This window comes from Sceloporus undulatus, chromosome 2, assembly GCF_019175285.1.
Source record: "Sceloporus undulatus isolate JIND9_A2432 ecotype Alabama chromosome 2, SceUnd_v1.1, whole genome shotgun sequence".
Lineage (NCBI taxonomy): Eukaryota > Metazoa > Chordata > Lepidosauria > Squamata > Phrynosomatidae > Sceloporus > Sceloporus undulatus.
In genome coordinates this window covers 225,106,984-225,134,192 of record NC_056523.1, presented here as the reverse complement: position 1 = coordinate 225,134,192, position 27,209 = coordinate 225,106,984, and the positions used below count along the sequence as shown (strand labels likewise).

At 40.9% G+C, this 27,209-nt stretch overlaps 2 protein-coding genes across 5 annotated transcripts in view; one reads left to right on the top strand and one right to left on the bottom strand.

Annotated features, from left to right (window-relative positions):
* PHB2 (prohibitin 2) overlaps positions 1–4,963 on the top strand; it is a 13,229-nt gene extending 8,266 nt beyond the window's left edge. For 2 of the 3 annotated variants that reach the window (XM_042448296.1, XM_042448297.1), the window contains exons 9-11: positions 2,036–2,112; positions 2,826–2,831; positions 4,360–4,963. In XM_042448296.1, coding sequence (XP_042304230.1) covers positions 2,036–2,112; positions 2,826–2,831; positions 4,360–4,393 — 117 coding nt within the window. In that variant the 3' untranslated portion in view covers positions 4,394–4,963. Of the gene's footprint in view, positions 1–2,035; positions 2,117–2,825; positions 2,832–4,359 lie in introns of those variants that run through there. The other variant, XM_042448298.1, reaches the window with a different exon arrangement.
* Positions 4,964–8,037: 3,074 nt separating this feature from the next.
* The window catches only part of LOC121922064 (tyrosine-protein phosphatase non-receptor type 6-like), a 31,151-nt gene continuing 11,979 nt past the window's right edge, over positions 8,038–27,209 (bottom strand). Inside the window, exons 5-15 of one of the 2 annotated variants that reach the window (XM_042450972.1) lie at positions 26,514–26,630; positions 24,261–24,374; positions 23,564–23,660; positions 21,984–22,063; positions 20,743–20,892; positions 19,148–19,279; positions 15,683–15,837; positions 12,352–12,419; positions 10,347–10,498; positions 9,641–9,738; positions 8,038–8,678 (exon numbers count right to left, since the gene is read on the bottom strand). In XM_042450972.1, coding sequence (XP_042306906.1) covers positions 8,552–8,678; positions 9,641–9,738; positions 10,347–10,498; positions 12,352–12,419; positions 15,683–15,837; positions 19,148–19,279; positions 20,743–20,892; positions 21,984–22,063; positions 23,564–23,660; positions 24,261–24,374; positions 26,514–26,630 — 1,290 coding nt within the window. In that variant the 3' untranslated portion in view covers positions 8,038–8,551. The remainder of the gene's footprint in view (positions 8,679–9,640; positions 9,739–10,346; positions 10,499–12,351; positions 12,420–15,682; positions 15,838–19,147; positions 19,280–20,742; positions 20,893–21,983; positions 22,064–23,563; positions 23,661–24,260; positions 24,375–26,513; positions 26,631–27,209) is intronic. The other variant, XM_042450973.1, reaches the window with a different exon arrangement.

The following is a 27,209-nucleotide window of genomic DNA, read 5'->3' as shown; positions in this document are numbered from 1 at the left end:
AACAACATATATCCCCAGTAACATCCAACAATCTTCCCACACCAATTAAAACTTCAGAATACAACCTAAAACATTACATCATAAAACCATTTCAAAAACCCCCAATACAAACAATAGCTGGATCGAACAAATGTGCAACAAGGGGAGGAAGGATGGTATAATTAAGGAACATGGGGGAAAGCTTGTCGGAAAAGATAGGTCTTCAAATTTTTCCTAAACAAGTCTATAGAGGTGACCAACCGGAGCTCGTCGGGCAGAGAGTTCCAAATCTGTGGGGCTGAGATGGAAAATGCCCTTTGAAAAGATGAGATGTATCTCGACTTAGGAACTCTTAACAGATTCTTCCTGCCCAACCTGAGAGTTCGGGGCGGACTATATGGGGAGAGCCGGTCCTCCAAGTACCCTGGGCCCAAGCCATTTAGGGCTTTATAGGTGATAACCAACACCTTGTATTGCACTCGGAAGCGAATGGGCAGCCAATGTAGATCTTGTAAAATAGGTGTTATATGACTGGCCCTGGAGGATCCAGTGACCAATCATGCTGCCATGTTCTGAACCAATTGTAGCTTCCAAGTTTGATACAAGGGTTGCCCCATGTAGAGCGCATTACATAAATCTAACCGAGAGGTTACCAGAGCATGTACCACCGTTTCAAGGTCCCTCCATACCAGGTAGGGTCGCAGCTGGCGTATCAGTCGAAGCTGTTAACAGGTGCTCCTGACCGTCGCGTCCACCTGAGACGTTTGATTTGGATTTCCTGCATGGCAGAATGGGATTGGACTGGATGGCTCTTGTATCTTCCAACGCTATCATTCTAATAACTTGCACTGCTTAGAAAGGTCCCAAAACAAACAAGCCTGGGGCTCGGGCATGTGTGTGCGCGTGTGTGTGTGTGCGTGCGTGTGTGTGAGAGAGAAAGAGTTTCTCAGTCTGATTTACAAGCTGCCTCTTCCCATGGAAAAAACACCTCATTTAACACCACTTGCTTTCCTCTCCAGTCTGATTTGCAAGACTCCTCTTCCCATGGAAAAACACCTCATTTAATACCGCTTGCTTCCCTCCCCAGTCTAATTTGCAAGACTCATCTTCTCATAGAAAAACCACCTCATTTAACACCACTTGCTTCCCTCCCCAGTCCGATTTGCAAGACTCCTCTTCCCATGGAAGAAACTCCACATTTAACACCACTTGCTTCCCTTCTCAATCCGATGTTAAAAACTCCTCCAGCACCTGGGAAGTGGTATTAGGTGGTCGGGTGAGATCCAGAGAAGGAGGGATGGAAGCGGTACTTTCCCCTTTCCATCCTTCGTTATAGCTCCCTAGGTTTTACCCTTACCTTATCCACGGGTCATATCAAACCCCATGATTTTGACCTTGAAACCTTTCGTCGACTTATACGTGAGGTCGACTTGTACACGAGTATATACAGTATGCTTGCACTCCCTCAAATGAATTGCTGAACTTAAGGCAAACAAGATATGCCCATTCCCCCACCCCTGCTTATTTCATGTTGATTACTGTATTTTAAACATGGGCGTGGAAGCCTCTGACCCTTTTTGTGATGTTCAGTGTGAAATACCCAAGTGTAGCCACTCACAGGCTGCAATGTACCATAGGCCAAGAAAAGACTTACAGGAAAAGCAGACAGATAGCAAAGTAGGGTAAGCATAGGCATTTCAAAGACTAAGGATCCTGGATTGAAAGAAATCTGTTCGTGGGATGTAATGAGACAGTATTCATAACTGATGTTTTCTAGACTCTAGAACAATAGCAATAACATATTTCAATAGGTAACAATGTTAAAGATGTTATGTTCCTTAATAGCTACTTGTCTTTTTCATGTTCCTTTGATGTCTTGCTTGGTTAGCAAGCTTTTAAAAATTCAGTACTAGACGCTTTTTTCCAAAACCAGAACTCAAGCTGAAATACTTACTGATCCCTACCCTCATGTTGGTGGAAAATTGTATTTGGATGGGCTTTTGCTTAAGCTATATCTTTTTAAACTCCATTTTGATCCATTTCTGATCTTTTACAGATTGCAGCATCTCAAAACCGTGTGTATCTTACTGCTGACAACTTAGTGCTAAATCTACAGGATGAAGGTTTTACTAGGTGAGGAAAACTCTGGAGATCTAAAAAACAAAAATATTTTAGGAGACTTTTCTTCTAAGATGGACTTCGACATCTACTACATATGGTTTAGGCCAACAGTGACCATTATGTGGCTCCCACAGGCCCCTGCTATATTCCCTTTCACACACCTCAAAAGGCAGCCTACAAATGGGTGTATGTCCTAGAAGCTTCAAATGGGATACTGATGGGCCATTTAAAGCATGTTTTGGAAGCTCTTACACCTGTTCTAAGGTGAAAATAGTCTTAAGTTTGAAAATCTAAAAGTGACATTCTGGTTGCTGCCAGTTTTGAAAAAAGAAATGTGTGTATATACAAAGGTACAGAGTGTGTGAAAACAGGGTGAGCCTCAAGCAGTTGCCTACACATGATTTAAGTGAGTTCTGAAAGCACCAGTTCATCTATTAAAGATGGTTCTGTACAGGAAGCCTTAAATTAAGCTGTATTAAGATTTTGGTGGAAGTGCAGTGCCATAAATACTAACCTTACTTTGTAGGGTGTTGTACAAATGCACGCAACTGTTCTACAAAGCATATGTAATTGTCCCCTCCCTCCCTTGTTCTTTCAAGCACACATACACTTCCTTCTCTGATACATAGTCAAAGTATCAGGCTTTCTGAATCTTTCTAAAAATCTTTTTTTTTTCCCTTTATCCCATTCCTCTCCCTCTTTGTTGGCTGATCATCCGGATGCAGAGGAAGGTAAGATACTGTATTCTATTTCATGTCTTCATGAGTGGGGGGATAGTAAGGCTGCAACCTTTACTTGATGAGCCCTGGTGGTGCAGTGGTTAAATGCCTGTACTGCAACCACTCACTCACAAGTGGCTGCAGTACAGGCATTTAACCACTGTGCCACCAGGGCTCATCAAGGTTGTGAGTTCAATACCAGCCAGGGCTCAGGCTTGACTCAGGCTTACATCCTTCCGAGGTTACTAAAATTAGTACCCAGCTTGTTGGGAGCAATTAGCTTACAGCTGTAAACTGCTTAGAGACTGCTTAGGTGGTATGAAGCAGTATATAAATGAAACTGCTATTTCTATGGGTAAAAAATTACACTGGACGATATAAAGTCACATAAGATAGAAATGGAGAGGGTATATAGTTTGGATTTTGCTTCTTCACCTTGTCCTGAGCAGTATCCATGAAAATAAGGCAGTAGATAGTTTTCATAACTGGAGAAAGAAGCTGTATAAAAGAAACTAAGTAAGAAAAGTTATGACAAAAGAGTTTTCTAATTAGTTGGAAAGTAGAACTAAATTGGGATGATAAGAAGAAGGAACAAAAATATGAAACAGTGATACAAACAAGAAGACTAGATAACAATGACTTTGTAAATCCTGTTTTAGCAGAATATGGTAATCAGCTGGCTATTAATGAAACCAGGCACTGCATTGGAACAATTGTTATAATTAAGTGAAATGTAGAGTCAGAGACCTGAATCATGTTGGTAATCCTTGCTAGAGCAAACCCATTGAATCCATGAGATTTACAGAAATATTGACTGACATTCAGCAGTTGATTCACTTAGATCTGTTTGGTTGACATTACCAGTAAAATTCAGCCCAGAAATAAGATATGTATTTGAGAGATGAGAACCATGTGGACCTCCAGATTTTGTTGGATTACAGATCCAGGAGTCCAAGCCAATAATTAGGAATATTGAGAGTTGCAATCACAATAATAATTGGAGAGATATTTGATGCAACCAAAGAAAATGGAATGAAGTAGAGGTGAAATTGAAGTTCATGGGATGAGGAAAAATCTGCTTTCTGCCCTAATTTGGAATCCAACTGCCAGGGCCATTAAAAAAACAACAAATGGCTTTCTGGGCATCTGGCCTTTGCCCCATAAATAAGAGAATTGTATTCTAGTAGATCCTGTTCCTTCTTGAAGACCATCGGATTCCTTCAACCTCCCTATTACCCTTATTTAATTCTTTGAGCAGAAAAGCTTAATAGCTTAGAGCAGTGATTCCCAAAATTGGTCCTCCAGGTGTTTTGGGCTTTAGTTCCCAGAAGATTCAGCCAATAGTCAGGGATTCTGGGATGTAAAGTCCAAAGCAGAGTTTGGGAATCACTGACTTGGTGTTTTTGTGGAGGGGACTGTGCCATCAGTTATCCTTCTCTGCTCTTCTCCACCAGTAAAGATAACCTTAACTAAATTGTTGGTCACTATCTCTTGTGCATGTTTCCCACAACAGTTTGATATTGTTTTGTTTTACTTTCAGTGACAGTCTCCTGTTGAAGCAAGTGAAAAAATGAAGTAGTGATGGCCTCCTAGAACCCTCCAAATAATAGGGAGCATGGGAGTTATGGACAGCGCCCGGCACATATTTTCTGCCCATAATTATTCTCCCTGGCCTGGGCATTCCTTGCTGTTCTCATCTCCACTTGTATCAACTTCACAGCCCACCAAGAGCAATTTCTGGCTAACCTGGTTTCTATTTTTAAGAATTATCAACAGGATTGATAATGACATGGGGGAGAGGCTGTGTGCTCCCTTGGACACTGAACTGGTCTCTTCCAACCTAAAGGATTGGGACCAGTTGAGCAGCAGAGAGGATGCAAGATCATACCTTCTCAGTGAACTTACTCAGACCATATTGTTGCTCTCCTCTGCCTGATGGAACATGAGTGAGGCCTTATACATAACATAGGCCATCTCTCATCTCAGTGGTGTCCTGCTGTCTCCCTGCCCCCCGTTGAACACCCCATATCAGGAACAGGTGGGTTATGGGGCTTCTGCAAGTGCTGTAATCTCCATTTATGTAAGTTTTGTCGCCTTGTAATTCACACCTTTATACAAAATAAAATCAGGTCCAAATCTTCTGATACTGCCGTCAGTGCATGTTAATTTTCTATGTGGTTGAGTGGCTTTGAATGAAGATTGGTAGTTCTGTAAAACAAATCAAAATATCTGGCTAATGGATTTCCATGTAGAAACCTTTTATTTGGGAACCCTTACTAGGGGAAGATCCCCCCCCCCTGCTAAAATGAGGAGTAGATACTGGATGCATGGTTTTTCATTTGCACCTTATTTAAATTCAAATGTTCTCTCTGTTCTTACACATCATTTCCTTTTTTTACTTCCACTGTTCGGCAAGAAAGCAGGTGTGGTTCAACAAAGCCTCTGTAGCCCATGATCCACTGAGCTGAAATAGCCAACCAATTATGCCTGGCAGAGTTTTAAACAAAATGTATAGCGAAGGGATGAAAAATTTCCTAATGAGGTTGAGCAGGTTCTTGGAGTCAAGTTGCTGTTGTGTACCTTCAAGTTATTCCAATTTATGGCAACTCTAAGGCAGCTCAATTATGGGGTTCTCTTGCCAGGTTTCTTTAGAGCAGGCTTGCCACTGCCATCCTCTGAGACTGAGAGATTATGGCTTGCCCAAGGCCATCCAGTGGGTTTACATGGCTGAGTGGGGATTTGAACCCCGGTCTCCAGAGTCATGGGCCAGTGCTCAAACCATTATGCCATGCTGGCTTTGTCTGTTGAAGATTTTTTATAAGATATCATTGTTTATATAGTTATATAGTGTTGTATCCCATGGTGTCACCCCCCCCTTACCCCATACAGAAACCTTAGTAATGTTTTTAGTACTAAATGTACTCATAAATCGTAATTCTTATAATATCACTGAATGTGATGGTAATAATTGGACATAAACAACTAGCAACGTTAAAAATATAGCTTTAAATTACAATGTCATATGCACAGCCTAAATGTATTTACATGTACATAATTTCATGTGGATAAAGTGAACATTTGGTAAGATGTGATATTTTTAAAGAATCTTTAAAAAAAAACCCTGAGGCTTCTCCTCTCTCCTTCCATTGAGCATTGCCCCACTGACATGATCAATTCAGCATTTTAAAGGGACACTTCGGCCCATTTCTGCCCAAAATCAGACGTTTGGGGAGCAGTGGTGTCACCCCCTTTCAGAGTGTCACCTGGTGCAGTCTGCACCCCCATAGTGACACCCTTGGATATTGTGGAACTGCAACTCCCAGTAGCCCAAGTTTGAATAAACTGGTAAGGAATTCTGGAAGAACATTCTGAGAATCATGCTTCTCAGAATGATTCCCAGAATGTTTGAGTAATGTTTCTTAATTCTAATGGTATTAACAGGAAGGTTTCTTATCTTAAATGACCTCAAGAGTAGGCTGGGAGGGAAAATTATTTCCCCTTGTGTTTCCTGTACTGAAACTACTGAGAAGAAATCCTACACTGGCATCATATTTTGGCTTCAGAGCAGGGATTTTCATCAAGACCACAGTAGGTGAAGAACAGATTATTAAATCCCCCCCATAATGAAGTAACTTTGGAGTAGTGACAGTTATTCAGTATAGACAGATAGGAATGAATGGTGCATAATGGGAGGAATACTCACACTGCCACATGTTCCTATCCAGGTGTGCTACAAATTCCTAATGTCAGCCTTTTTTGGCATTTGTCTAATACGTTCTCAAATTCATTTTGATGGCCAAGCACTGGCTTAAAATGCAGAGTAGTTGAAATGTTGCTATCAGTGTACCAGTGACACCAGTACTCAATAGTGTTCTTCCCTCATCTCATAGTGGTAGTCTTGGAAAATTACATTCCTGTTTTATTAATCCCTGGTCTATATTTGGGCAATTTTCCAAGTATAGGTTTTAACATGGAAAACCTTGAATGATTTGAATTGAGTTACTGTGTCCAAGTATTCAGAACCATTGCAGAAATATTGGAGATTGCACAGCCATTTTTGCCCTGGCCGTACATGGGACAGGATCATGTCAGAACAGGGGAAAATGGGTGTTATTTCACAGTAAATTATTCCTGCTGCCTGACCATCACCCGTTCCCCAGGTGCGCACTGCCAGCCGATTTTGGTGTTACGGAAAGCTTTCTTTACCACCAAAATCGGTGGACAAGTGATGTTCGGGCAGCAGCAATATACTGTGTGATAACACCCGTTTTCCCCCATCCCATGCATGGCCAGGACAAAAATGGCTGTACAATTATCTCCTTTGTCTTCATCTATAAGGAAGGACGTGACTGGCCCCATAAAAAGACTCTTCACTGGTGACCAGAGTTTGAATCCCTGCTCAGCAATCGAAACCCACTGGATTACCTTGGGCAAGTTACTCAGCCTCAAAGGAAGGCAAAGGCACGTACATACACACACAACTGAACAAATCTTGCCAAGAAAACCTTGTCATACCATAGGGTTGTCATAAATCAGAAACAACGTGAAGGTGCACAGTAAATTTAAACTCACTTGGGGAAATAATATGCTAAAATAAGATTATCTCCCATATTAATATTGTACAATCTTGTAGCTTTACATGCTGTTTTCCTGAAGAGCCCTGAACTGCACTGCCCATTAACTTAGGAGCACTTTGCTGACTGGTGCTCATTTGGCCAATGTACAGTGCATATACATGTTTCACCACTTATTGGATCTAGACATTTTTGCAACTAGGAAAACAAAAATAAAGCTCTAGGACACCAGAAAAACCAACATGACATAACCTCTGCAATGTTCATAGCAAATTGCTGAATATTAAAACACTTGTTCTGCCAGTTGCTATGGTTCACTTCCAGAATCCTAGTAGTCTTGCCCAATATGTGCCCCCCTTCAACACACACCTGCACATCTCACTTTTAAAATTCAAATAACAGTGGAGATACACAGTTTTTTAAAGTCTGCAAATCAAACAAATATCTGGTTTATTTACAAAATAAAGAAAGTCAATCTACTTGACTAGAAAATCATCCATTATTTACAAAGTGCAGTGGGAATATCTGGCAGCAAAGCAATGGCTGGACTTTTGCAGATAGTCTCCAACATCAGAAAAGCACAAGAAAATATTGTTTTTGACCTATCCAGTGATATTTCAGCAGAAAGAAACTGGACCAGAAAGGAAGTGGAGACTTAACGTTTAATCAAAAGCAGAATGTGCAGGTTTTTGGGCCTACTACCTTGGGTGACCTAGAAGCCAAGCCAAATAGAAGTGGGAGACCATGGCAGAGGAAAGAGCATTAGTAGTATCCTGAAAGAACAACTAACATACTTCTAGCTCTCACAGCTCCCTTTTAACATCAGGGCTGGAAAACAATCAGATGCATTGGTACATGGGGCTGTCCTTTTTCAGTACTGTATCCCAATTTATGCAAATACTTGGCACAAGTGTTTCAGGGCTCTCAGCCCACAGATAAAGAAGGCCATGCCCACAGACACCTAAAACCTCTATGGGTGAATCAAAACAGAAGGCAAAACACATTCATTAGTAGGAGAAAGTGCCAGGTGGGTTTTCCACCCTAGACACCAAAATGTCTTGGGCTGGCCCTCCCAGTTCAGTAAACCTCTAGGAGAATTTCCTAGCCAGAAACAAGACAATGTCTACGGCAAATGAAGGCACTAGAACTTGTGTGGCGTTATTTTTTCTTCAAGGAGCCCTTGGGTTTCTTCTCTTTCCCCAAAGGCCTCTGCTTTTGCCCCATCTCCTCTTTCTTGGCTTTCGCATTCTCTAAATTCTCATAGAGGGTTGGTTCCTCCTTTTGCCTGTGGAAATGGAAATGAAGAAAGAAGGATAATGTCAGTCAAACAGAACCTGGACTGGTGAAGACAGACAAGAAGGTGAAGACAAACGTGGCTCAGTCTCATGGCAAACCATGGTTTGGTGTTAGGAGATTGAGGCACATGCTCCTCCTCCCCTCTTTTTTTGGTTTAAGGCAAAGCATTTTATCCCCATTATCAGGACTGGAAATCAGAATCAAACCATGGCTTTCAGCATACAAGAACCATAGTTTGCCAGCTTGGACAATACAGCAAACCCAGTTTGCTGTTTTGCTTATGAAAAAGCCTAGCAAACAGAAAACAAAACGAGGAAGAGATGTGTAAATCCACTTTTCCACTCGCGGTATAAGCATTCATACCAGATCGAACAATGGAGCTGTATGTTGCCTCCCATGCTGTGGATGTTGGTTATCCTGACTCATATCTGTTTTCATAAACCAAGCAGGCTAGTAAACCTTTAAAATTTATGATTTTAAATGTGGTATATCTATGTTACAGCATCAGAGGGATCTTGGAGTTTATCTAGTCCAAATCTCTGGTGAATGAAAGAAGTACAATGGAAGATGCAACTGCAGCACCCTCTGAGGAAAGAAGGTTTAGCTTCAATTTCAGCAGCAACAGCTTTCCAGAAACAGGTTGAAAACTGATGTAGAAATGTTCCAGTGGTACACAGTGTAGTTGGTCATTTCCCAGGCACTAGCCAATAGCTACTATAGCCACTACTCGAAACTTAACAGTGCTAAAAAAAACACCCTATATATCTGGCTTATATGTGTGTGTTTTTCTGAGTTTGCTCCTGGGGAGAACAAAATTAATATTTTTGGAAGGCAACATTTTTACAATCAAATCATTGCTACTGTCAAAGTTATGCATTGCCCTCATACATGCTACATTTGTTTTCACTGTCATTTGGCTACAACTAGGATCGATAGCTGTTGCATTCTTACCTGGAGGATTTTCGTGAAGCCTTTGTATGCGAGGTCTTCTGTGCTGGTGGGTAGGTGATATTCCCATATTCAGACTCATTTGGTCTTCCTTTCTGAGACTGCAGCAAAGGAGTTTATCACACAGGAGGAATTTCTCTTAATTTCGAATGAAAAGAAAGTGGGGCCAGAACGCATTCACGTGAATTCGCTAGTTCAGTGAATTTACGTGAATTCGAATTGCGTTCGAACTGACTACCCATTGCCCGAAAATAGCTTGCCATTGCCCGAAATTGCGTGTGGTAGTTTATCACGCAATAACGTAAAACCCCATGATTGCGTTCAGATTGACTTTCCATTGCCCGAAATTGCATGTGATAGTCTATCACCTAATAATGTTACACCCCATGATTGCGTTCAGATTGCCATTGGATTATACCTCCAATTTTCCTTGTCTGATAACGTCCAAAGAAAAGGTTTTATGGAGTGGGACACAGTGGTGTTCCACTGCTGTACTCATAGACACACACACAGATGAGAGGATGAACTTTACAATGTCTAGTGCTAAATAGGTATGGGAATCTGGATCTGAATCTCTGGCAGCACGGCCCAGAACAGGACAACCCAGCTCATGACCGTTTGCTGTGTCAGGTTCTCTTTCTCCTTCACAAAGTGTACCAATATGGCAGGAAAGATGAGTGGCAACTACATGCCCATCCCTGTCCCATACCTGCATAACATCCAGCTTCTTCTTGGTGGTCTCTATAAACTGGCAGATGGCCATGTAGATGAATTTATACTGTGCTTCCGTCTGCACCATTCCTGAGCGCTGGGACCGAACCATCTGAATAGCTTTGGGGATATCTATATCACAGTCCAGCCCTGGGACAGAATGAAGAAAACAAAGGGAAAGGTGAAAAAGAAGCAATGGAAGACTTGTTGTTGTTGTATGCCTTCAAGTAATTTCCAACTTATAGCTCTTGCTGGTCTTCGACTGTAATAAAGTATATTCTATTCAACTTATAGCAACCTTAAGGCAAACCTATCATGGGGTTTTCTTGGCAAGATTTCTTCAATGAAGGTTTGCCATTGCAGCCTTCCCCTGAGGCTGAGACTCGCCTGTGACTCGCCCCCTACAGTGGATTTCATGGCTGGATTTCAAACCCTGATCTCTAGAGTCGTAGTCCAGTGCTCAAACCACTACTCCATGCTGGCTCTCCAATGGAAAATTTACAGATGTCTAAAAAGAAGTCAGTCTCACATACTGATGCAGGCTCCTGGGGAAGAGGGGCGGAAAGGAAGGTTTACTGCACCCTTGTCCCAAACCAAACACTGATGCCTGCAAGGCTGCTGCCCCAGTCTGTCCCCTGCTTTGCTGAAACACTTTTGAAGGTGAGATGGAGAAAATCTTTCAGACCTCTTTTATGGATCTCCCATTTCACACATATTGCCACTGTTATGAATACATAGCTTGAGGGTTAATAAGACTACAAGCTGAGGATTCCTCTACAGCCTTGGGAAGTAGTACAGAATTTGTAGAGATGACACTCTCCTACTACTTGGAGTGGGCAGGAAAACGCTTTGCTATTTGCATTTGGAAAGAATGAAAATGAGGACTGTCAATTGCAGGAGCTCTTTGGAGAGAGTGGAAGTGGACATCAATAGATGTCTGTCTCAAGCTGCCTAGGATGATAAAAACAGGTTAAGTCTCAATTACAGTATCAAACAAAAGACATTCGCGGGTTATAGACCGCCATTTCGGACATCCTCAGGACGTCCCATTTTAAAAAAGGGGCGTTTCTTCTAGACGCCCCTTTCCCTATCACGGACTCAGTCCGTGACAAATGGCGGCAGCCGTTCCACATGGCCGCCACCATGTTTACGTCTTGGACGCATAGCGTCCAGATGGGTCGCGGCAGTTATGACATCGCGGGTGCACCATGGGCGCCTCGCAACGTCATAACGGCGCCTCAGGAAGAAGCTCCATTTTGGAGCTTCTTTTTTGCTCCGCGAGGGAGTCGCGTGGTTTGTATGCTGCGACTCCCTCGCGGAGCAAAGAGCAGTGGCGGTTTGTAACGCCTCATTAAGCCCAGTTAGTGCTCCTCTCAAAACATCTCATCCTCAAGGCAGTCAGATTATGTACAACAATACCTATCATCTAGGTTTTTTAAAAATGGATGCATTTCCATCAAGAACTATTTGATTAGTCACCCCTCATCTTTTCCTAAATGCTCCTGTTAGGTTTACTGAATTGCCAAATGTCTAATTTTCCTGTGGGGATCCTCTCTCAGTTGAGGATTAGTTGCACTGATCTTAGCTTGTAATTCCTTCCTCCTCAGGCCCATTCCATCACACCACAAATTCTCTATCCCTACAGACTCTCATGGGAAGGTATTTCCCATACTCCTGTTTGATTTCCCATGTTTAACTTTATGTAGGTATCGCCATGTGCTATCAAAGCTCCAGAGTTTGATGAGGAATGCTCACCAATGGCACAAGCTTCTGCCAGGTTTCCTTTAGGGATCACTCATTTACTACTGGAGAAGCCCCATCTTTCAGCCATGACTTTGGAAATTTGCATAGGGAAGAAGCAACCTATCTTTCTCTCTCTTCCTCCGCGCAAGGTAATGCCTTCAGTCCGCATAGTTGCCATAAAGTATATAAAGAAGGATTGATGAGAATGAGTCAATAAGACATGGAACCAGGAGAGAGAAGCACAACAGGAGTGGACTCACCTTTTGTAGAGATCATATCCACAATCATATCAATGACAATGATGGTGCCGGTGCGACCAATTCCAGCACTGTGGGGAGAGGCACCAGATGGAGATTAGGAGCATGACAGTGTGTTCTGAACAATGAGCAAGTTAGGATTGCCCTTCAGTTATTTTCTGTCAACGTTTAGCTAGTCCGAGGGTTTATTTCCAACAGATAGGCCCACAAAAGAAGCCTGCAACTGGGCACAGCTTACAGCAGTTGACCACTTAGTTGGTATTGACAGGTATATGGGCTCATTACATGGAGGGTCCATTTAGTTATCACAGCTAATAGTCCTTGAGGAAGCCACTACTCTCCATGAATTTTTTAAATCCCTTTTCAACATTATAGCCATCACTACTTTTTGTGGGAGTGAATTCCAGAATATAGGTATATCTTGTGTGAAGTAATAAACACCAGCTAAACACCCACTCACTTATGCCCTTCTAGGGCCACTGTACTCTCCAGGTACAGTATGTCGCTTCTCAGGTATTAATAGGCAGTGAAGTAAGCTCCTACAGCCCACAAAAAGTTAAACTATAATGAAATATATTAGGCTTCTTTTAATATACCACAGGATAACTAGAACCATACAGTGATACATGATGGAAAGGGTCCCATAGGTCATCAAGTCAAACCCCTTGCTCAATACAGGAAATCCAGCTAAAGCATCCCTAGCAGGTGGCTGTCCAGCCTCTTTTGGAAGATGTCAAGAGAAAGAGGCCCCTCCATCTCTACATAATTGACTCCACTCTCATCCTTGTTGCCCTTCCCTCAACCTGCTCCAAGTTGTCTATATCCGTCCTAAAATGAAGTGCCCAGAACTGAACACAGTACTCCAATTTGGGCCTGAGTAATGTAGAATATAGTAGGACTACTCTTGGAAACCACAGTTCTATTAATGCAGGCTAAAATATTTGCCTACTTTGCTGCAGCATTACACATTTGGTTCATTTTCAGTCTAAGAACATCAATAATCTCAAGGTCTTTTGCACATATAATGAATGCATCCAAGCCAAATATCCCCCATCCTATACATCAGCATTTGGTTTTTGTATCCTAAATGTAGAATTTTGCATTTATTTCTGTTGAATTTCATTTTATTATTTACCACACAGTTTTCTACTTTATCAAGGTTCCTCTCTTTCAATGTGTTGGCTACCCCTCCCAGTTTTGTATCATCCATAAACATGATAAGGATTCCCTCCACCCAAACCTCTAAGGCTTTAAATATTGAAGAGTGTCAAGCTCAGCCCCAGGACAGAACCCTGTGGCTCTCCACTCAAGACTTCCCTCCAGTTTGAAGTACAGCCATTGAAAACGACTCCTTGGGCAGTTTCTCAAACAATTACACATACATGCATGTTCTCATCTATTCCACAATTAACTTGTTCCTATTAGCCTATTCCACAATTATTCAGCTTGCTAATCAAAATGTCAAGGGGGACTTAATCAAATGCTTTGCTGAAATCCAGATAAATGACATATACAGCATTCCCACACTAAATCTGTGATCTGATCAAAAAGAGATATAAGGTTATTTTGGCAGGACAAACCCATGCTGGCTGCTACTGATCACTCCATTATCATTAAGATACTTGCAGACATACTCCTATATAAACTATGTTATTATTATTATTATTATTATTATTATTATTATTATTATTATTATTAACCTTTATTTATGAAGCGCTGTAAATTTACACAGTGCTGTACATGCAATCTTTTTAGTTAGATGGCTCCCTGCCCTCAGGCTTACAATCTAAAAAGACATGACACAGAAGGAGAAGGGAGTGGTGGAGGGAAAGGGTAAGAGGTCCAGCAGTTCCTCTCTACCTCCAAGGTCTGGACCAAGGCAGATGGACTGGAGGGAGGGCTTGGCTTCATAATGGATGGTTAATCATACTAAGGTTGAGCTGACTGGTCTCTAGTGTCTTCTTTTATATACTTTATTTTTACATTTTCAAATATACATAATTCTCTCCAGTTATTTCTATATGTCATAATGCAGCCAATAACTCGAATAAAATAAAACAATGTACTTAATACTTTATACTTCCCATGTTCCTCTGGCTTAGAGCCCCCTTTAACCCTTACATCTCTTATATTTACCATTTTAATCTTAATTTTGTTATAACTCTAAAGCTAAAAGATTTCCTCAGAATCTATTCCATTTATCTATGATCATACTTACAACTTAAACATAACCATATTACCTGCTCACACTAATGCTTACAAATGTATTTCCAGCATCTTTTGCAATATTCTATAACAGAAAGCCACTCTTCCTCTGTTTTTTAAACATCTTTTTGGTTTAGCCAGGAGGTTAGTTTGTCCATTTCAATCATTTCTGCTCATTTTAAAAGCTAGTCATCTGCTGATGGGATTTCGCAACTCTTCCAAGATTGTGCTATTTGACTGGTCTCTAGTTTCCTGGACCATCTTTTCTGACCTTTTTAAGAGAATGGCTATGGCTCAGTGGGACACAGTGTATGCTTTGTGTGCAGGAGGTTCCAAGCTTTAACAACAACATCCTCAGCTAAAAAGAGGTTTGAGGTAACAGGATTTGGGAAGAACCTCTTGCTGAGACTTGCCTGCTGTAATTTGTTGTAGGTCAGGGATGGGAAATGTGCTTCCTTCTAGATACTGTTGTACTCCAGCTCCCAGCATTCCTCACCATTGGCTATGCTGACTAGGGCTGCCTTCTAAGTCTATTGCCAGCCCTTGTCAAGGCCTTGGTGAGTTGCCACAAGACAACCAATAGCCAGTGTCAGCATCTGGCAGCGCTGTATGTTCATATATGCAAAAGACTAAAGTGGCTGGTGTAAATGTTTAACACTTGCCCAATCTCCCTGGATACTGCTCCTCCTCACTTTCTGCATGCAAATCCTCCCTTCCCTTCAGAATTAACAATAGTTAGTGATATATGTATACCACACTAGTCTGTAGCCATATGAAGAAGATTTGCAAACTGTGATTAGTTCTAAAAAGAGAAGTACTTAGGACCTTGGGCTGCACTGTGTATCCACAGTGTCTGTGTGGTGAGGAAAAACTATCTGGCTGATTTAAGAAGGCAGAAATACTCCATGCCAAATGACATCTTCATCCTCATCCTGCATCATAAAGAACATATTCATTAAGTCTTTTGAACAGAGTTGTTTGCAGTGAAATTGAAATCACAAGGATGCTATTCTGCAACATCACTGTGTTATTTTCTAAGCTGTTTTTCTGACCATTGTATGTGTTCCATATACAGGAAAATACATTTTTTTAACCAATTCCTCAGCTTCAGTGCCATCAGCTCACTTACCTGCAGTGCACTATAATGGGTCCAGCCCCAGGGACACTCTCTTGCTTCTGATTGACTTGGTCAAGGAAGCCAAGAACTCCTCCAGGCTCACTGGGCACTCCATGGTCAGGCCAGCTCAGGTATTGGTAATGCCAAATGTCTCTCACAGCCTCTCCCTAATCAGCAATAAGAGCAACATCACATCCTCATGCAGCACATTTCTTGTTCCCTTCCCTTGCTCTTAACCCATGTCTAGAATCAGCAGAAGAACACTCTCAGGAAGGACTGAATGAATAGGCCTAGACCTGTCTGCCTGAAAGGGGCTTTGGATTCATGGGACATAAGCTACAAGGAAATGGGTAAGCTCTGTTGAACTGTGCAGGTGTTTATTCAAGTTTGTTAAGTCATGGATTTATTAGATCCCCTCCCCAATATACCTGAACTCCACAGATCACTTGACTAGTTATTCCCACACTGCAACAAATTACTTATTTTAGGTGGTTAGAATGTGATGGAGAGGTGGTTCTTTGTGAGATTAGGAATTTAGAGGGGACAGGATTAAGACTGGAGGAAATGCCTCACATGGCTTGGTGCCAGGTAGCTTGTCATTCTGTGCTGGCTAACTTGTCTTGTGGATCTTAGAAGAAAGAGAATGGAGAAGGCAATGAAGGGGGTTTATTTAATGGCAACAATTCAGTCTTTCCATTTCTAACATCAAACATTAATGAGTTAATTTTCAAATATAATGTTCCAGGTTTGGATAAGGACACAGTTATGCTCTCATGTAGCTCCCGTTCATTTCAAGAAGAGAAATTCCCAGATGTTACCCAGATTCATTCATGGCACAGGAGGGCAAAATTTCGATTTTGTACTTTGTACCATCCAGAGCAATGCCCCAAATCTATTTGGTCTCACAACCAGACATCTGAATTCCTTTTTGATCTGGCTGTCTTCATGTCCTGGCTATTAGGGAAAGCTTGAGTTAAGAATGATATTTCACCCAGTAATAGTTCTGGAGCCAACTACAGTTGGCCCTCCATATCCACGGATTTTTTTATCCGCGTATTCAAGCATCCACAGATTGAAAATGTTTCCAAAAATATAACTTCTACAAAGCAAACCTTGATTTTGCCATTTTATATAAGAAACACCATTTCACGATGCCATTGTATGTAATGGGGCTTGAGCATCCATGGATTTTGGTATTCACAGGAGGTCCTGGAACTAAACACCAGTGGATACCAAGGGCCCACTGTAGTAACTGTTGGATTTAGGAACAAATAGAAAATATGAAGTTTGAGGGAAATGGCTGAGTGAGCCCAGTTAGAATCTAGGGCAGTTCCTGGGGTGGAGGCACCCTCTGGACTAAGAAGGTAAATGCTATTCTAGCCTGTAATAATAACACAATTTCCGTGTTGAGGAAAGGAATAGTCCCACTATATTCTACACTGGTTAGGCCTCATGTAGATTTCTGGGCACATTTTAAGACAGATAGTCATCCAGCCTTGGTTTAAAGATCTTCCAAGAAGGAGATTCCATCGCTCTCTGAGGGAGTGTGTTCCTCTGTCAAACAGCTCTTACTGTTCCTCCTAATGTTTAGGTGGAATATCTTTTCCTGTAGTTTACCTCCATTATACCGTGTCCTATTTTCTGGAGCAGCAGAAATCAAGCTTGCTCCATCCTCAGTATGACACCCCTTCAAATATTTAAACAGGGCTATCAAATCATCTCTTAGCTGTGTCTTCTCCAGGCTAAACATACCCAGCTCCCTAAGTCTCTCCTCATAGGGCTTTATGGTTTTCAGACCCTTCACTATTTTGATCACCTTCCTCTAGAACGCTCCAGTTTCTCAACATCCTTTTTGAATTGTGGTGCCCAGAACCAGACACAGTATTCTAGGTGAGGCCTGACCAAGGCAGAATAGTAGTGGCACTATTACATCCCTTGATCTAGAGACTGTACTTTCATTGATGCAGCCTACAATTTCATTGGCTTTTTAGCTGGTGCATCACACTGTTGACTCATGTGCAACTTGTGGTCTACTAGGACTCCTAGATCTCTTCCACATGTACTGCTGTCAAACCAGGTGCCCTCATCCTATATCTATGCATTCTGTCTCCTCCCATAGGAGCCTGCCCAAAATCTAAGATCTGCACTGGACCATCACCCCATCAGGCTAGCTTGGTAAATAATATGTAACAGAGCCTGCCTTGTAGCAGCACCCTGAATGAAGAACTCTCTCCCAAGAGAGGCCAGGATGGCTCCTTCCCTCCTGAGATTCCAGTGGGCAGGTAAGATTTTCCTATTTCATTTGATTTTTGGTCCTAAAAAATATGGGTGGCTGGTCTGTGTGCTTTTAAACCTATTTTTAAAGAGGAGTTTTAAATCAGTTTTTAAATGTTTTCTTTCCTGTATTTAATGTTTCAAAAGTTTGTGTCCCTTATACATTGATTGCTTCAGGGGCCCTGGTGGGTTGCAAGGTATTGCTTTTAATAAATACACAAATAAAATCACACTATTCTTTCTAGCTGCTGTACATGGAGAGAGGCTATTGCATATGGGACAAGTTCCTTCCAGCACTCTCAGTAAAGACTGCTCCCCTCGCCTCCTGGGCAGAGGAACTCCTGATTGATTGAGAGTTCCTGCATGGCAGGGGGTTGGACTGGATGGCTCTTGTGGTCTCTTCCAACGCTATGATTCTATAATATCGCATCATTACATCCCAGGGTTAACATGTGCCATTGCTCTGTGAGCAATCACCTCAAGTGCCAAATCCACATTTATGGTAACATATCATTGTCTTGTTCACCACAAGTAGTTGCTACCATCTTATTCACCAACTTTTTTAGTGGCCTCCTTGAGCAGGAGAAGAGAGGATGCTCACTATGGGCACTGAAGCTGTGTGCCTCAATCCCTCAGATATTTTCAGGTTGAACCAATTTTAAATAATAGTTAACAAAAACATGAATGGTTTGTGAGGTGTATTTTTCCCCCCTGATCTTTTCTTTCCAAAACGCTGGAGCCAATTTGCCTATACATCTAGGTTGTTATGCAGAAAGTGAAAATAATCCCTGTAGAATGTGGCTTGAATTTTGTTGTTCACATGCATTTTGAATGCACCTGAGTAAGTTTTTGTGGTGCTGCCAAAAACCCACTTAGCCCTGGATAACTGATCTCAGGAGTTTTTCTGCATTTTCCTCAAAGATTTGCATTGTCGGCTGCGTGAATAACTGATGTGAATAGACAGAGGATAAAACTCTGCATGCCTTGAACATGTTTCACATCATCCACATCATCAACTCCATCTTTATTCATAGTGCTGACAGGTGTGAGCAACAGAACATGCAGAGATGTGGTTCTGATAAAAAACAATAGTGTGAACAAAACTGGAATGCATGAGTCAGATTATTTGCATAGTCACACTAAAAAAATCTGACTAACTCCCAGGTTTTGCAACAATACATCACTCCGACTTATATTACTTACATCATTGATGGGTGAAATCCGAAGCTGTCTGAGTTTATGCTCCAGAGCATTGTGTTCTACAATATGTTCCACTATGTATGGTCCATACTCTTTGCTGCTTCCTACCTCTGGCCAGTAAGGGACACATTTGTTCTATAACAGAAGAAGAAAAAAGGAGTGAAGACTGACTAGAAGAAGGAATTTAGAGCCGCAATTTTATTCTTCAGGTTAAATGTCTACCGAATTTAGAAGGAACCCAAAAGAGTTTCAAGCAAAAGTCCAATTAACTGTTATGTGCAACATCCCATTGGAGTCATGAAATAGTTGGGAGATAGATGGGAGGTATTCATAATCTTTCTCACTACATCCACTGCTTTTCCATGGAAAATTGAGACCCACTTGCCACACAACTTTTCACACATAGGGAACCACCAGGTCTGTGTGCATCTGAAACCCAACATGTAGAAACATTGGCTAATGGCAACCATGTTTTAATAATCTTTATTAACCATAAAACAAAACAAAACACATAACATACATGACATACAACATACAAAAACATAAATACCTATATACAAACTACCTCAAGACTTCCTGAGCTATTCAAATAACTTTCAGTAATCTATTATTAAGTCACAAACTCTTAACAATATGTAAAAGTATTATCATCAGAATCTTATCTCAATAAACAAAATTTTCAGGACTGTTGAACTTGTATTTTTATGAATTGTCATTGCCAATAAATTCTTTTTTTTTTAATGAACACATTTACCTATACTATTTATAGCTCTATCATAGTAATATTAATATCAATAAAATTACTAATCTAGTCACAACTGAGTCAACAAAATCAAGGACTTATAAGTTCTATAACTCTATAATTATACTAAAGTTAAATTTCAAACAACATTTATCTATTCTATTAATGCAATATATCTACTTTCTTTTCCTATGTCTTGCACATACCTAATCCAGGAGTTGCATTCTTTATAAAAAATTTCTAATGATTATTTTTACAAGAAAAGAAAGCTTGTCCATTTCAAATAAGTCATAAAGTTTTAATCTTTAAAACTTAATGGCAATCATTTTTAGCAGAAAAATGGCGGACAGAGGAGGGTTAATACCAAAGCGTTAAGCACTTCTCTGCTCTAACTGGTCACCTGTCTATGTTGCTTTGCACTTTAAAAAGTCTCATAGGCCTGTTACAGACTGCCAAAATAAAGCTGCTTCGGATCTCTTTGATAGTATGCTATTTAAATGATGCATGGGTACTAAGAGTCCGGAGGTTGCGCCAAAGCCACACTCCATTCCTAAGCACTGGAGTGCAGCTTTGGTGCAGCTACCGGATTCTTAGGATGCATGCATCATTTAAACAGCATACCTCCAAAGAGACCTGAAGCAGCTTTATTTTGGTAGTCTGTAACAGGCCTTATTTGCTTAGAATGCTTGGCAATGAAACCCTATGCTATGCTATGACTAGCAGCATTTCTCAAAAGAGCTTGAATATTCCTGCAGGAGATGAGGACAGAAGAAACTAATGTTAAGGTATATTGTGAAGGCAGGTGGCTGACTGGATGGAAAGGAATACTTTTAGAGAATAAAGGGGCCCTACTCACCCTTCCTTTCTCCACCTCCCGAGTGGTCATCACAATGATACGTGAATTTTCTTGCCATACCATCTGCCAGAAATCGTTGATAGTGGCCTCCAAGCAACCTTGGCTAGCAATATAGGCTTTGCCGCGCTCCTCAGGGCTAAACAGCGTGTTCTGCAAAAGAATACACTGGTGCCTCGGGATACGAAATGATCGGGTTACGAAATTTCCGGGATACGAAAAAGTTGGATTGGAAAAAACTGTTTCGGGTTACGAAATATTTTTCGGGTTACGAAATTCATTTCGGCGCGAAATTCAAATGCTATAGGCTTTCCAGTGCTAACGGAAAGCCTTTTCGGGTTACGAAATTTTCGGGTTACGAAAGGAATGGCGGAACGAATTAATTTCGTAACCCGAGGCACCAGTGTAGAAACATTAGAAGTTTCTTATACTGAGCCAGACTGAGCATTATTTTCTGATTACTTTTTCTAAGGATATTTTTAGAGGCATCCTCTTGGAGAGGAATTTTTTCTCAAGTTTTATGCTGCTGTCTTGTGAACCCTAAAAGTTTTGTTAAGCAATGTAATTAAGGAGTAATGGAAAATACACTCATCCCTCCATATTTGCGGCTTTGATATTTGCGGATTTGATTATTCACAGATTTGATTAATATGTTCTCTCTAGGAATATCTAGGTCCTCCAGTTCAACTCTATGTCAACTTTAACTAAACGTTGCACTGAAAGACCTAGAGATTCCTAGAGAGGACACTCTACTAGGCATTTGTAGCTCCTCCAGCGCAGTTCTATGGTCAGTGTCTGCCAGACATGGACCACAGAGTTTCACTGTAGGACCCAGAGATACCTAGAGAGGTGTCCTCTCAGGTAAAAACATGGTGTTTTTGTTATTTGTGGTTTTTCCATATTCACGGGGGTCTTGTGCCCCTAACCCTAGCGAATATGGAGGGACAAGTGTAATGACATACTGCAATATGTTATACAACAAGTAACTTTTGGGGGGAAAACATTGCAACAAATAACAGCACGGCAACATTTTTAACTAATGGGAACAAATTATTCTTAAAAAGCATTTTTCCAAGCCCCAGTCAGAGGACTGGTTTACGTTGCTGATATCGACTGATAGCTGTGGCTCTCCACGAATTTGTTCAGCTTTTCCTGGAGAAGAATCAGGCAAAACAGAAAAGAACAGGAGCCAATCTGACCTGCCCTTATTTCTGTCAGTCATGACAGGATACTCTTTTCCTCACCTTGATGTAGTTGGCATTGATATAATCCGATCCAGTAACATTTACATCTCTGTCTTGGAGGATGACACGGGAGTGATCAACTAGAGCAATCGAGAGAAGAGTTAATATATCACGAAAGAAATAGTGACTTTGGGGCATCTGAGTAGTAAAAGTAAACCAGACATTGTAACGATTCCCTGCAAATTATCTCCATCTCTTTCAGTCTCTATCTCTCTAATCCATTCTCTCATTCTCTGGGGGGAAATCGCATTAAAAGGGCAATCAAACTTCTACTACCCCCATGAGTCTAATTGTTCATAAAATCATACAGATGCGGGGGGCGGGGGAACCTGGTCCTCTACAGCTTATGAAATTTACTTCCACAAGATGTTTTGGGCTTCAAAAGTGGTTGGACAAATCAAGGGATGACAGGTCAGTCAGTGCTCTACATAGACCAAAATATTCCAGGAAATATTTGCCCCAAAGCTGTGCCGAATTCCCCGTTACCTGGGTACTCCACAGCAATGTGAGGTGGCTGTTGACAGCTGTGCCGCTCATCGCCACCACTGATGGTGCAAGTCTGAGGCGGAAAATGAGGTACCCAACATCGATCACATGGTTGGACCCCTCTTTCTGACCTCAGAGGGAGTGACTTAGACCAACGATGGTGGGCAAAACAGCAGGATGAGCATATGAGTCCTCCATATGGTGTGGAGGACTCCAGATTTCCTGGGAATATCCAGAGCAAAAGGTGAGTTTTTAAAATCCATTTTTAAGGGTAGTATAATGTGGGTTTAGTGCTGAACTGGTTGTATGCCATTAGGACAGTTTGCAGCAGGATTGGGCCCTATGTCATCTGGATTGATCGCTATGAGGACAGGGGGAGGATGTGTTCTTTGGCTCATGCAGGCATAGTAAATGACATCTGATAACCTTCCTGGGAACAAACAGCAAGATGAGGGATGGGATGGATTTGCATCCTGCTACTTATCTTATGTGAACCACCTGGTTGACCGCTGTCATAAACTGAATGCTAACCTAGAGGAGTCTCATCCAGAAAGGTGTTGCTGAATTTCCTAAGTATCACAAGCAAACATTCTCCCAAAATAATGTCCCTACACACCTCTTCACCTCAACAATTTTAACTTCAATAATTCAAGCCAACTTTGCTAGACTAATTCAAGCCAACTTTGCTCTACTTATTCTCCCATTTTCTATTCTGTATGGGGATCCTCGCTCCCTGATCTAGCAAAGTAAAGTGTCAGAACAGTCTTTGGTCAAATCCACAAACATGCAACAGAATGAATAAATTAACATCTACTGAAGTGAACTACATCAAACTGCAAGGGGGATACTTTTTAATCCTTCCTCATTAAGAGGAGGGTTTTCTTGTCAAGCAAAACTAAATACACTAGCTAGAACTTTATTGTGTAAACTTTCTACTTCCATTTAGAGTGTTTGCTTGTTTTTAACACTGAAAATGCAGTTCTTCTCACTAAAGCTGAATCATCAAACAGCCACGTCAGGTCCTTCTCCCGCCTGCACCTATTGAATAGACAGGCCCAGCCTCTGAGACAAGAAAGGTGGCATTCCAAACTCACATGGCAAGATGTTCTTATAGCGGTTCTTGCACTTATTTTCTGGCCTTTGGCCCTCATGCCGATCATACAAATTCTTGGTCTCTTGTTTCTGGAGGCTCTGAAAGAGGAAGAGGTGAAGAAGGATGTTTAATGACGATGAGGTGAAGGAGAGATTCATGGACACATCAGAAAGGAGAGAATGGAAATATAAGGTGTATGTGTGTTGTGTGCATTCAAGTCATTTGAGATTTATGGTGGCCCTAAGGCAAACCTACCACTGGGTCCTTTTTTTGGCAAGTTTCTTCAGAGGGGGTTTGCCATGGCCATCCTTTGAGGATGAGAAAAGGTGCCTTGCCCAAGCTCACCCCTGCTGTGGCCAAGCAGGAATTTGAACCCTGCTCTCCAGAATCATAGTCCAGTGCTCAAATCACTACACCATATTGGCTCTCAAGCATAAGTTAGATATCTAAAATCAATATCCGGTTCCTTTCCTATTCGAAATAGGACTCTCCTAGTGCTAAAATGACCCAGTGGGCCCAAAGGTGCCAAAATTATCTTCTACTCCTGTCTAGAAAACATTGCAGGGAAAACAAGGGGTGCTCAGAAATGGGGGGGGCACCAAAACATCCCTAGGAGCCTCATGCAGTCCATGGGCCGTACTTTCCTACCCCTGCTTTTCTTCCCAAAGCAAAAGCAAACTCCACAAGTCTTTACTTACATCAAACTCCTCCCAGAAGCCACCTTTGGCTGCCTCTTCCATTTGGCTTCTCTTGTTGAGCATCTGCACCCTGTCCTCAATATCAGCTGCATTCACTCGGGTGGCGTTAAAAGGCTAGAAGAAAAACACACTCAAAACATATGTGAAGTGAACAAGATAAAAAATAAATAAAAGGTAGGAATCAGAGAACAGAACTTTCTGGCATATCTGAATCTAGACTGGTTCATGTATGCCAGTGCATTGACTGGAAGGTGCTCCAGATGAGACCATCATTGTGACTTTGCCCTCTCTGACCCAATGAATTTTACATGGGCTTGCCAGTCACCATAAAATAATAAATAAATAAATAAATAAATAAATATAATAAAAATAATAAAATTGCCAGTCACCATAAAAGCTTTGATATTTCTCAACCTTCAGAGCTTGTCTTCCATGCATGCCATCTTTAAACCTATTTTATTTCCACACCACCCTGAGATCTCATGATAAAGGGCAGGATTTTTTTTTAATTAGTCAAATAATAAATAAATAAATAAATAAATAAATAAATAAATAAATATTTTTATTTGTAATAAAATAATAAAATAAAATACTGAAATAAAAAGGATCTTTGAAAAAAGAAGAATCACATATTATTTATTACTTCATAATGCAATATGTCTTACACACCAAAGCCCCACAGCCCAGATCAGTTGCAGAAGGGAATCATTACACAGTCTGCCAGAGATCTTACAATGTATTAATTTAATCTTCCTATATCCACTGTAATGTTTACTAATTCACAAAGTCAAAGTCTTTTGAGAGAATAAATGATTCTAGAGAAATAAATGATTTGGTTGCTACATTGTGAAATTTCTAAATCTGATTAATCCTAGTTTTGACATATAAAATTAATTCATTGATTACCAATAGTTCCTAACACAAAGTTCCAAAACAGTTCAGTACCTATGCCAGTCATTTTAAAAAAACTTCCACTGCACTAGTTCCATGTAAAAATTGCCTTCAAATGTGTCTCTCAAATAAGAATGACCACCCACTTCACTTTCCAAACATATTGCAAAAACAAACTGATATTCTATTTCACCCACTCAATTATTCTGTTGCTCCATATCTCTATATTCCTTGCAATCTAATGTCATCAGCATTTTATATATTCTAGATAATTCCTTTTTTTAAAATTTGGCTTTAACAAAATTTGTTGTTCAAATAATCCCAGTTATACACATCTGATTATCTGCACCGTTGATCTTTAAAAAGGGTCACTGCTGGTAATGAAAATATTGTGCCTTTTGTCTTTGATTATCTACAGAAATACCTTAATAGCTCATGATGTTACTCTAAGGACTTTATCACACAGGGCAAAATCGGAGGATTCAAAAGGCATTATCCAGGGAAAGTCCCACCATCGTGGCTAAGATTATCACACACATTGAGATTAGAGAGGGCTTATCCTGGAAATAACCAGGGATTTCCCTGTGAATGATTTGTTGCTGGTCTTTCCATGGTTATTCCCAGGATAAGGCCTCTCTAATCGCGATGTCATGTGATAATCTTAGCAGCTTCATTTATATACCGCTTCATACCACCTAAGCAGTGTATAAGCGGTTTACAACTGTAAGCTAATTGCCCCCAACAAGCTGGGTACTCATTTTAGCGGCCTCAGAAGGATGCAAGCCTGAGTCGACCCTGAGCTCCTGGCTAGTATTGAACTCACAACCCTGTGGTTTTTGTGAGTGATTGGCTGCAGTACAGGCATTTAACTACTGCGCCACCAGGGCATGCGACTTTCCCTGCGTGATGTCTTTTGAATCCCCTAATTTGCCCTGTGTGATAGAGTCCTAAGTCCATCTATCTCATCGAAAGATATTCAAACAACGTACAGTATATTTCCCAGTACTCTCCTCTAAGCAAAACCATTTGCTCAAATTATTTTGGCTAAGTGAATAATATCTCAGACCTAATTTTTCTACACAATATTTTTAAAGGATTTTTGTAACAGAAAATTTATATTTTCTATTTTTGCATCTTGCATCTTATTTGCTGTAGTACGTCACGTAATATAGCAGGGTAGAAAAAGTCTGAAGCTTCGTTTAATTATGAAATTCAAATTTTGTGAATCTTTAAACAAAAATTGTTTCTTCCTTTCTCCGTCTTCCTCTTTCAGAGATCTTACTTAACAAACATTAAAAATAAATAAAAATAAGAAGAGCCAATTGACGTGGACCAGATTTCTTCATGGCCAGCAACATTTACCTGTCTCAAATACACAAAAGATCCAGATGCCTCTTCAATGCCGGTCTTCTTAAAATGTTCTACAAGGTCAGCCAAACTGCCAAACTTTTCTGCGCCACCAATTGTGTACTTTCCTTTCTAGAGGAAAGAAGGGCTGTTATTTCCATCCCTTAAATATTATTTTTAAAGGATATTAGCAAGATCATCACATGCAATTCTGGTGCCATGTGGCAATCCTAACATGTTGGCATCCATACCCTAAATAACATGGGGTAAAGACCACATGGGAGTTCTTCTGCTCATGCTTCCATACAGTGAATGGGAGTTGTGCAGAACCACCACTGCTCCTCTTTTTTTGCAAAGCTCCTATTTATTGCAGTGAAGGCTTGTATAGAAGCCCAAAGAAGGGAGAGGTGGCAGAGAAAGTCTCATTGCCCCTCAGTAGGACATAGAAATCATGTGCCTCTTGACAGTCTTGATGAGGGGATCTAATTTTTGCTCCTGTTACTCTGTAAATTCAGAAAGACCAAAAAAAAAATACTGATGGTCCTACATAAATCATCATCAAGAATATATCCAGGGAAAATACTGATATTCTGGTTTAATTATAAATGACTGCTCTACCTTTATTAGGGGACTATATCTCAAGATTTCACTTGATGTTTCAGGATTTTAGTCCCCCTTTCAGAGTCTTTCCCTGGAGTGAAAAATGAGGAT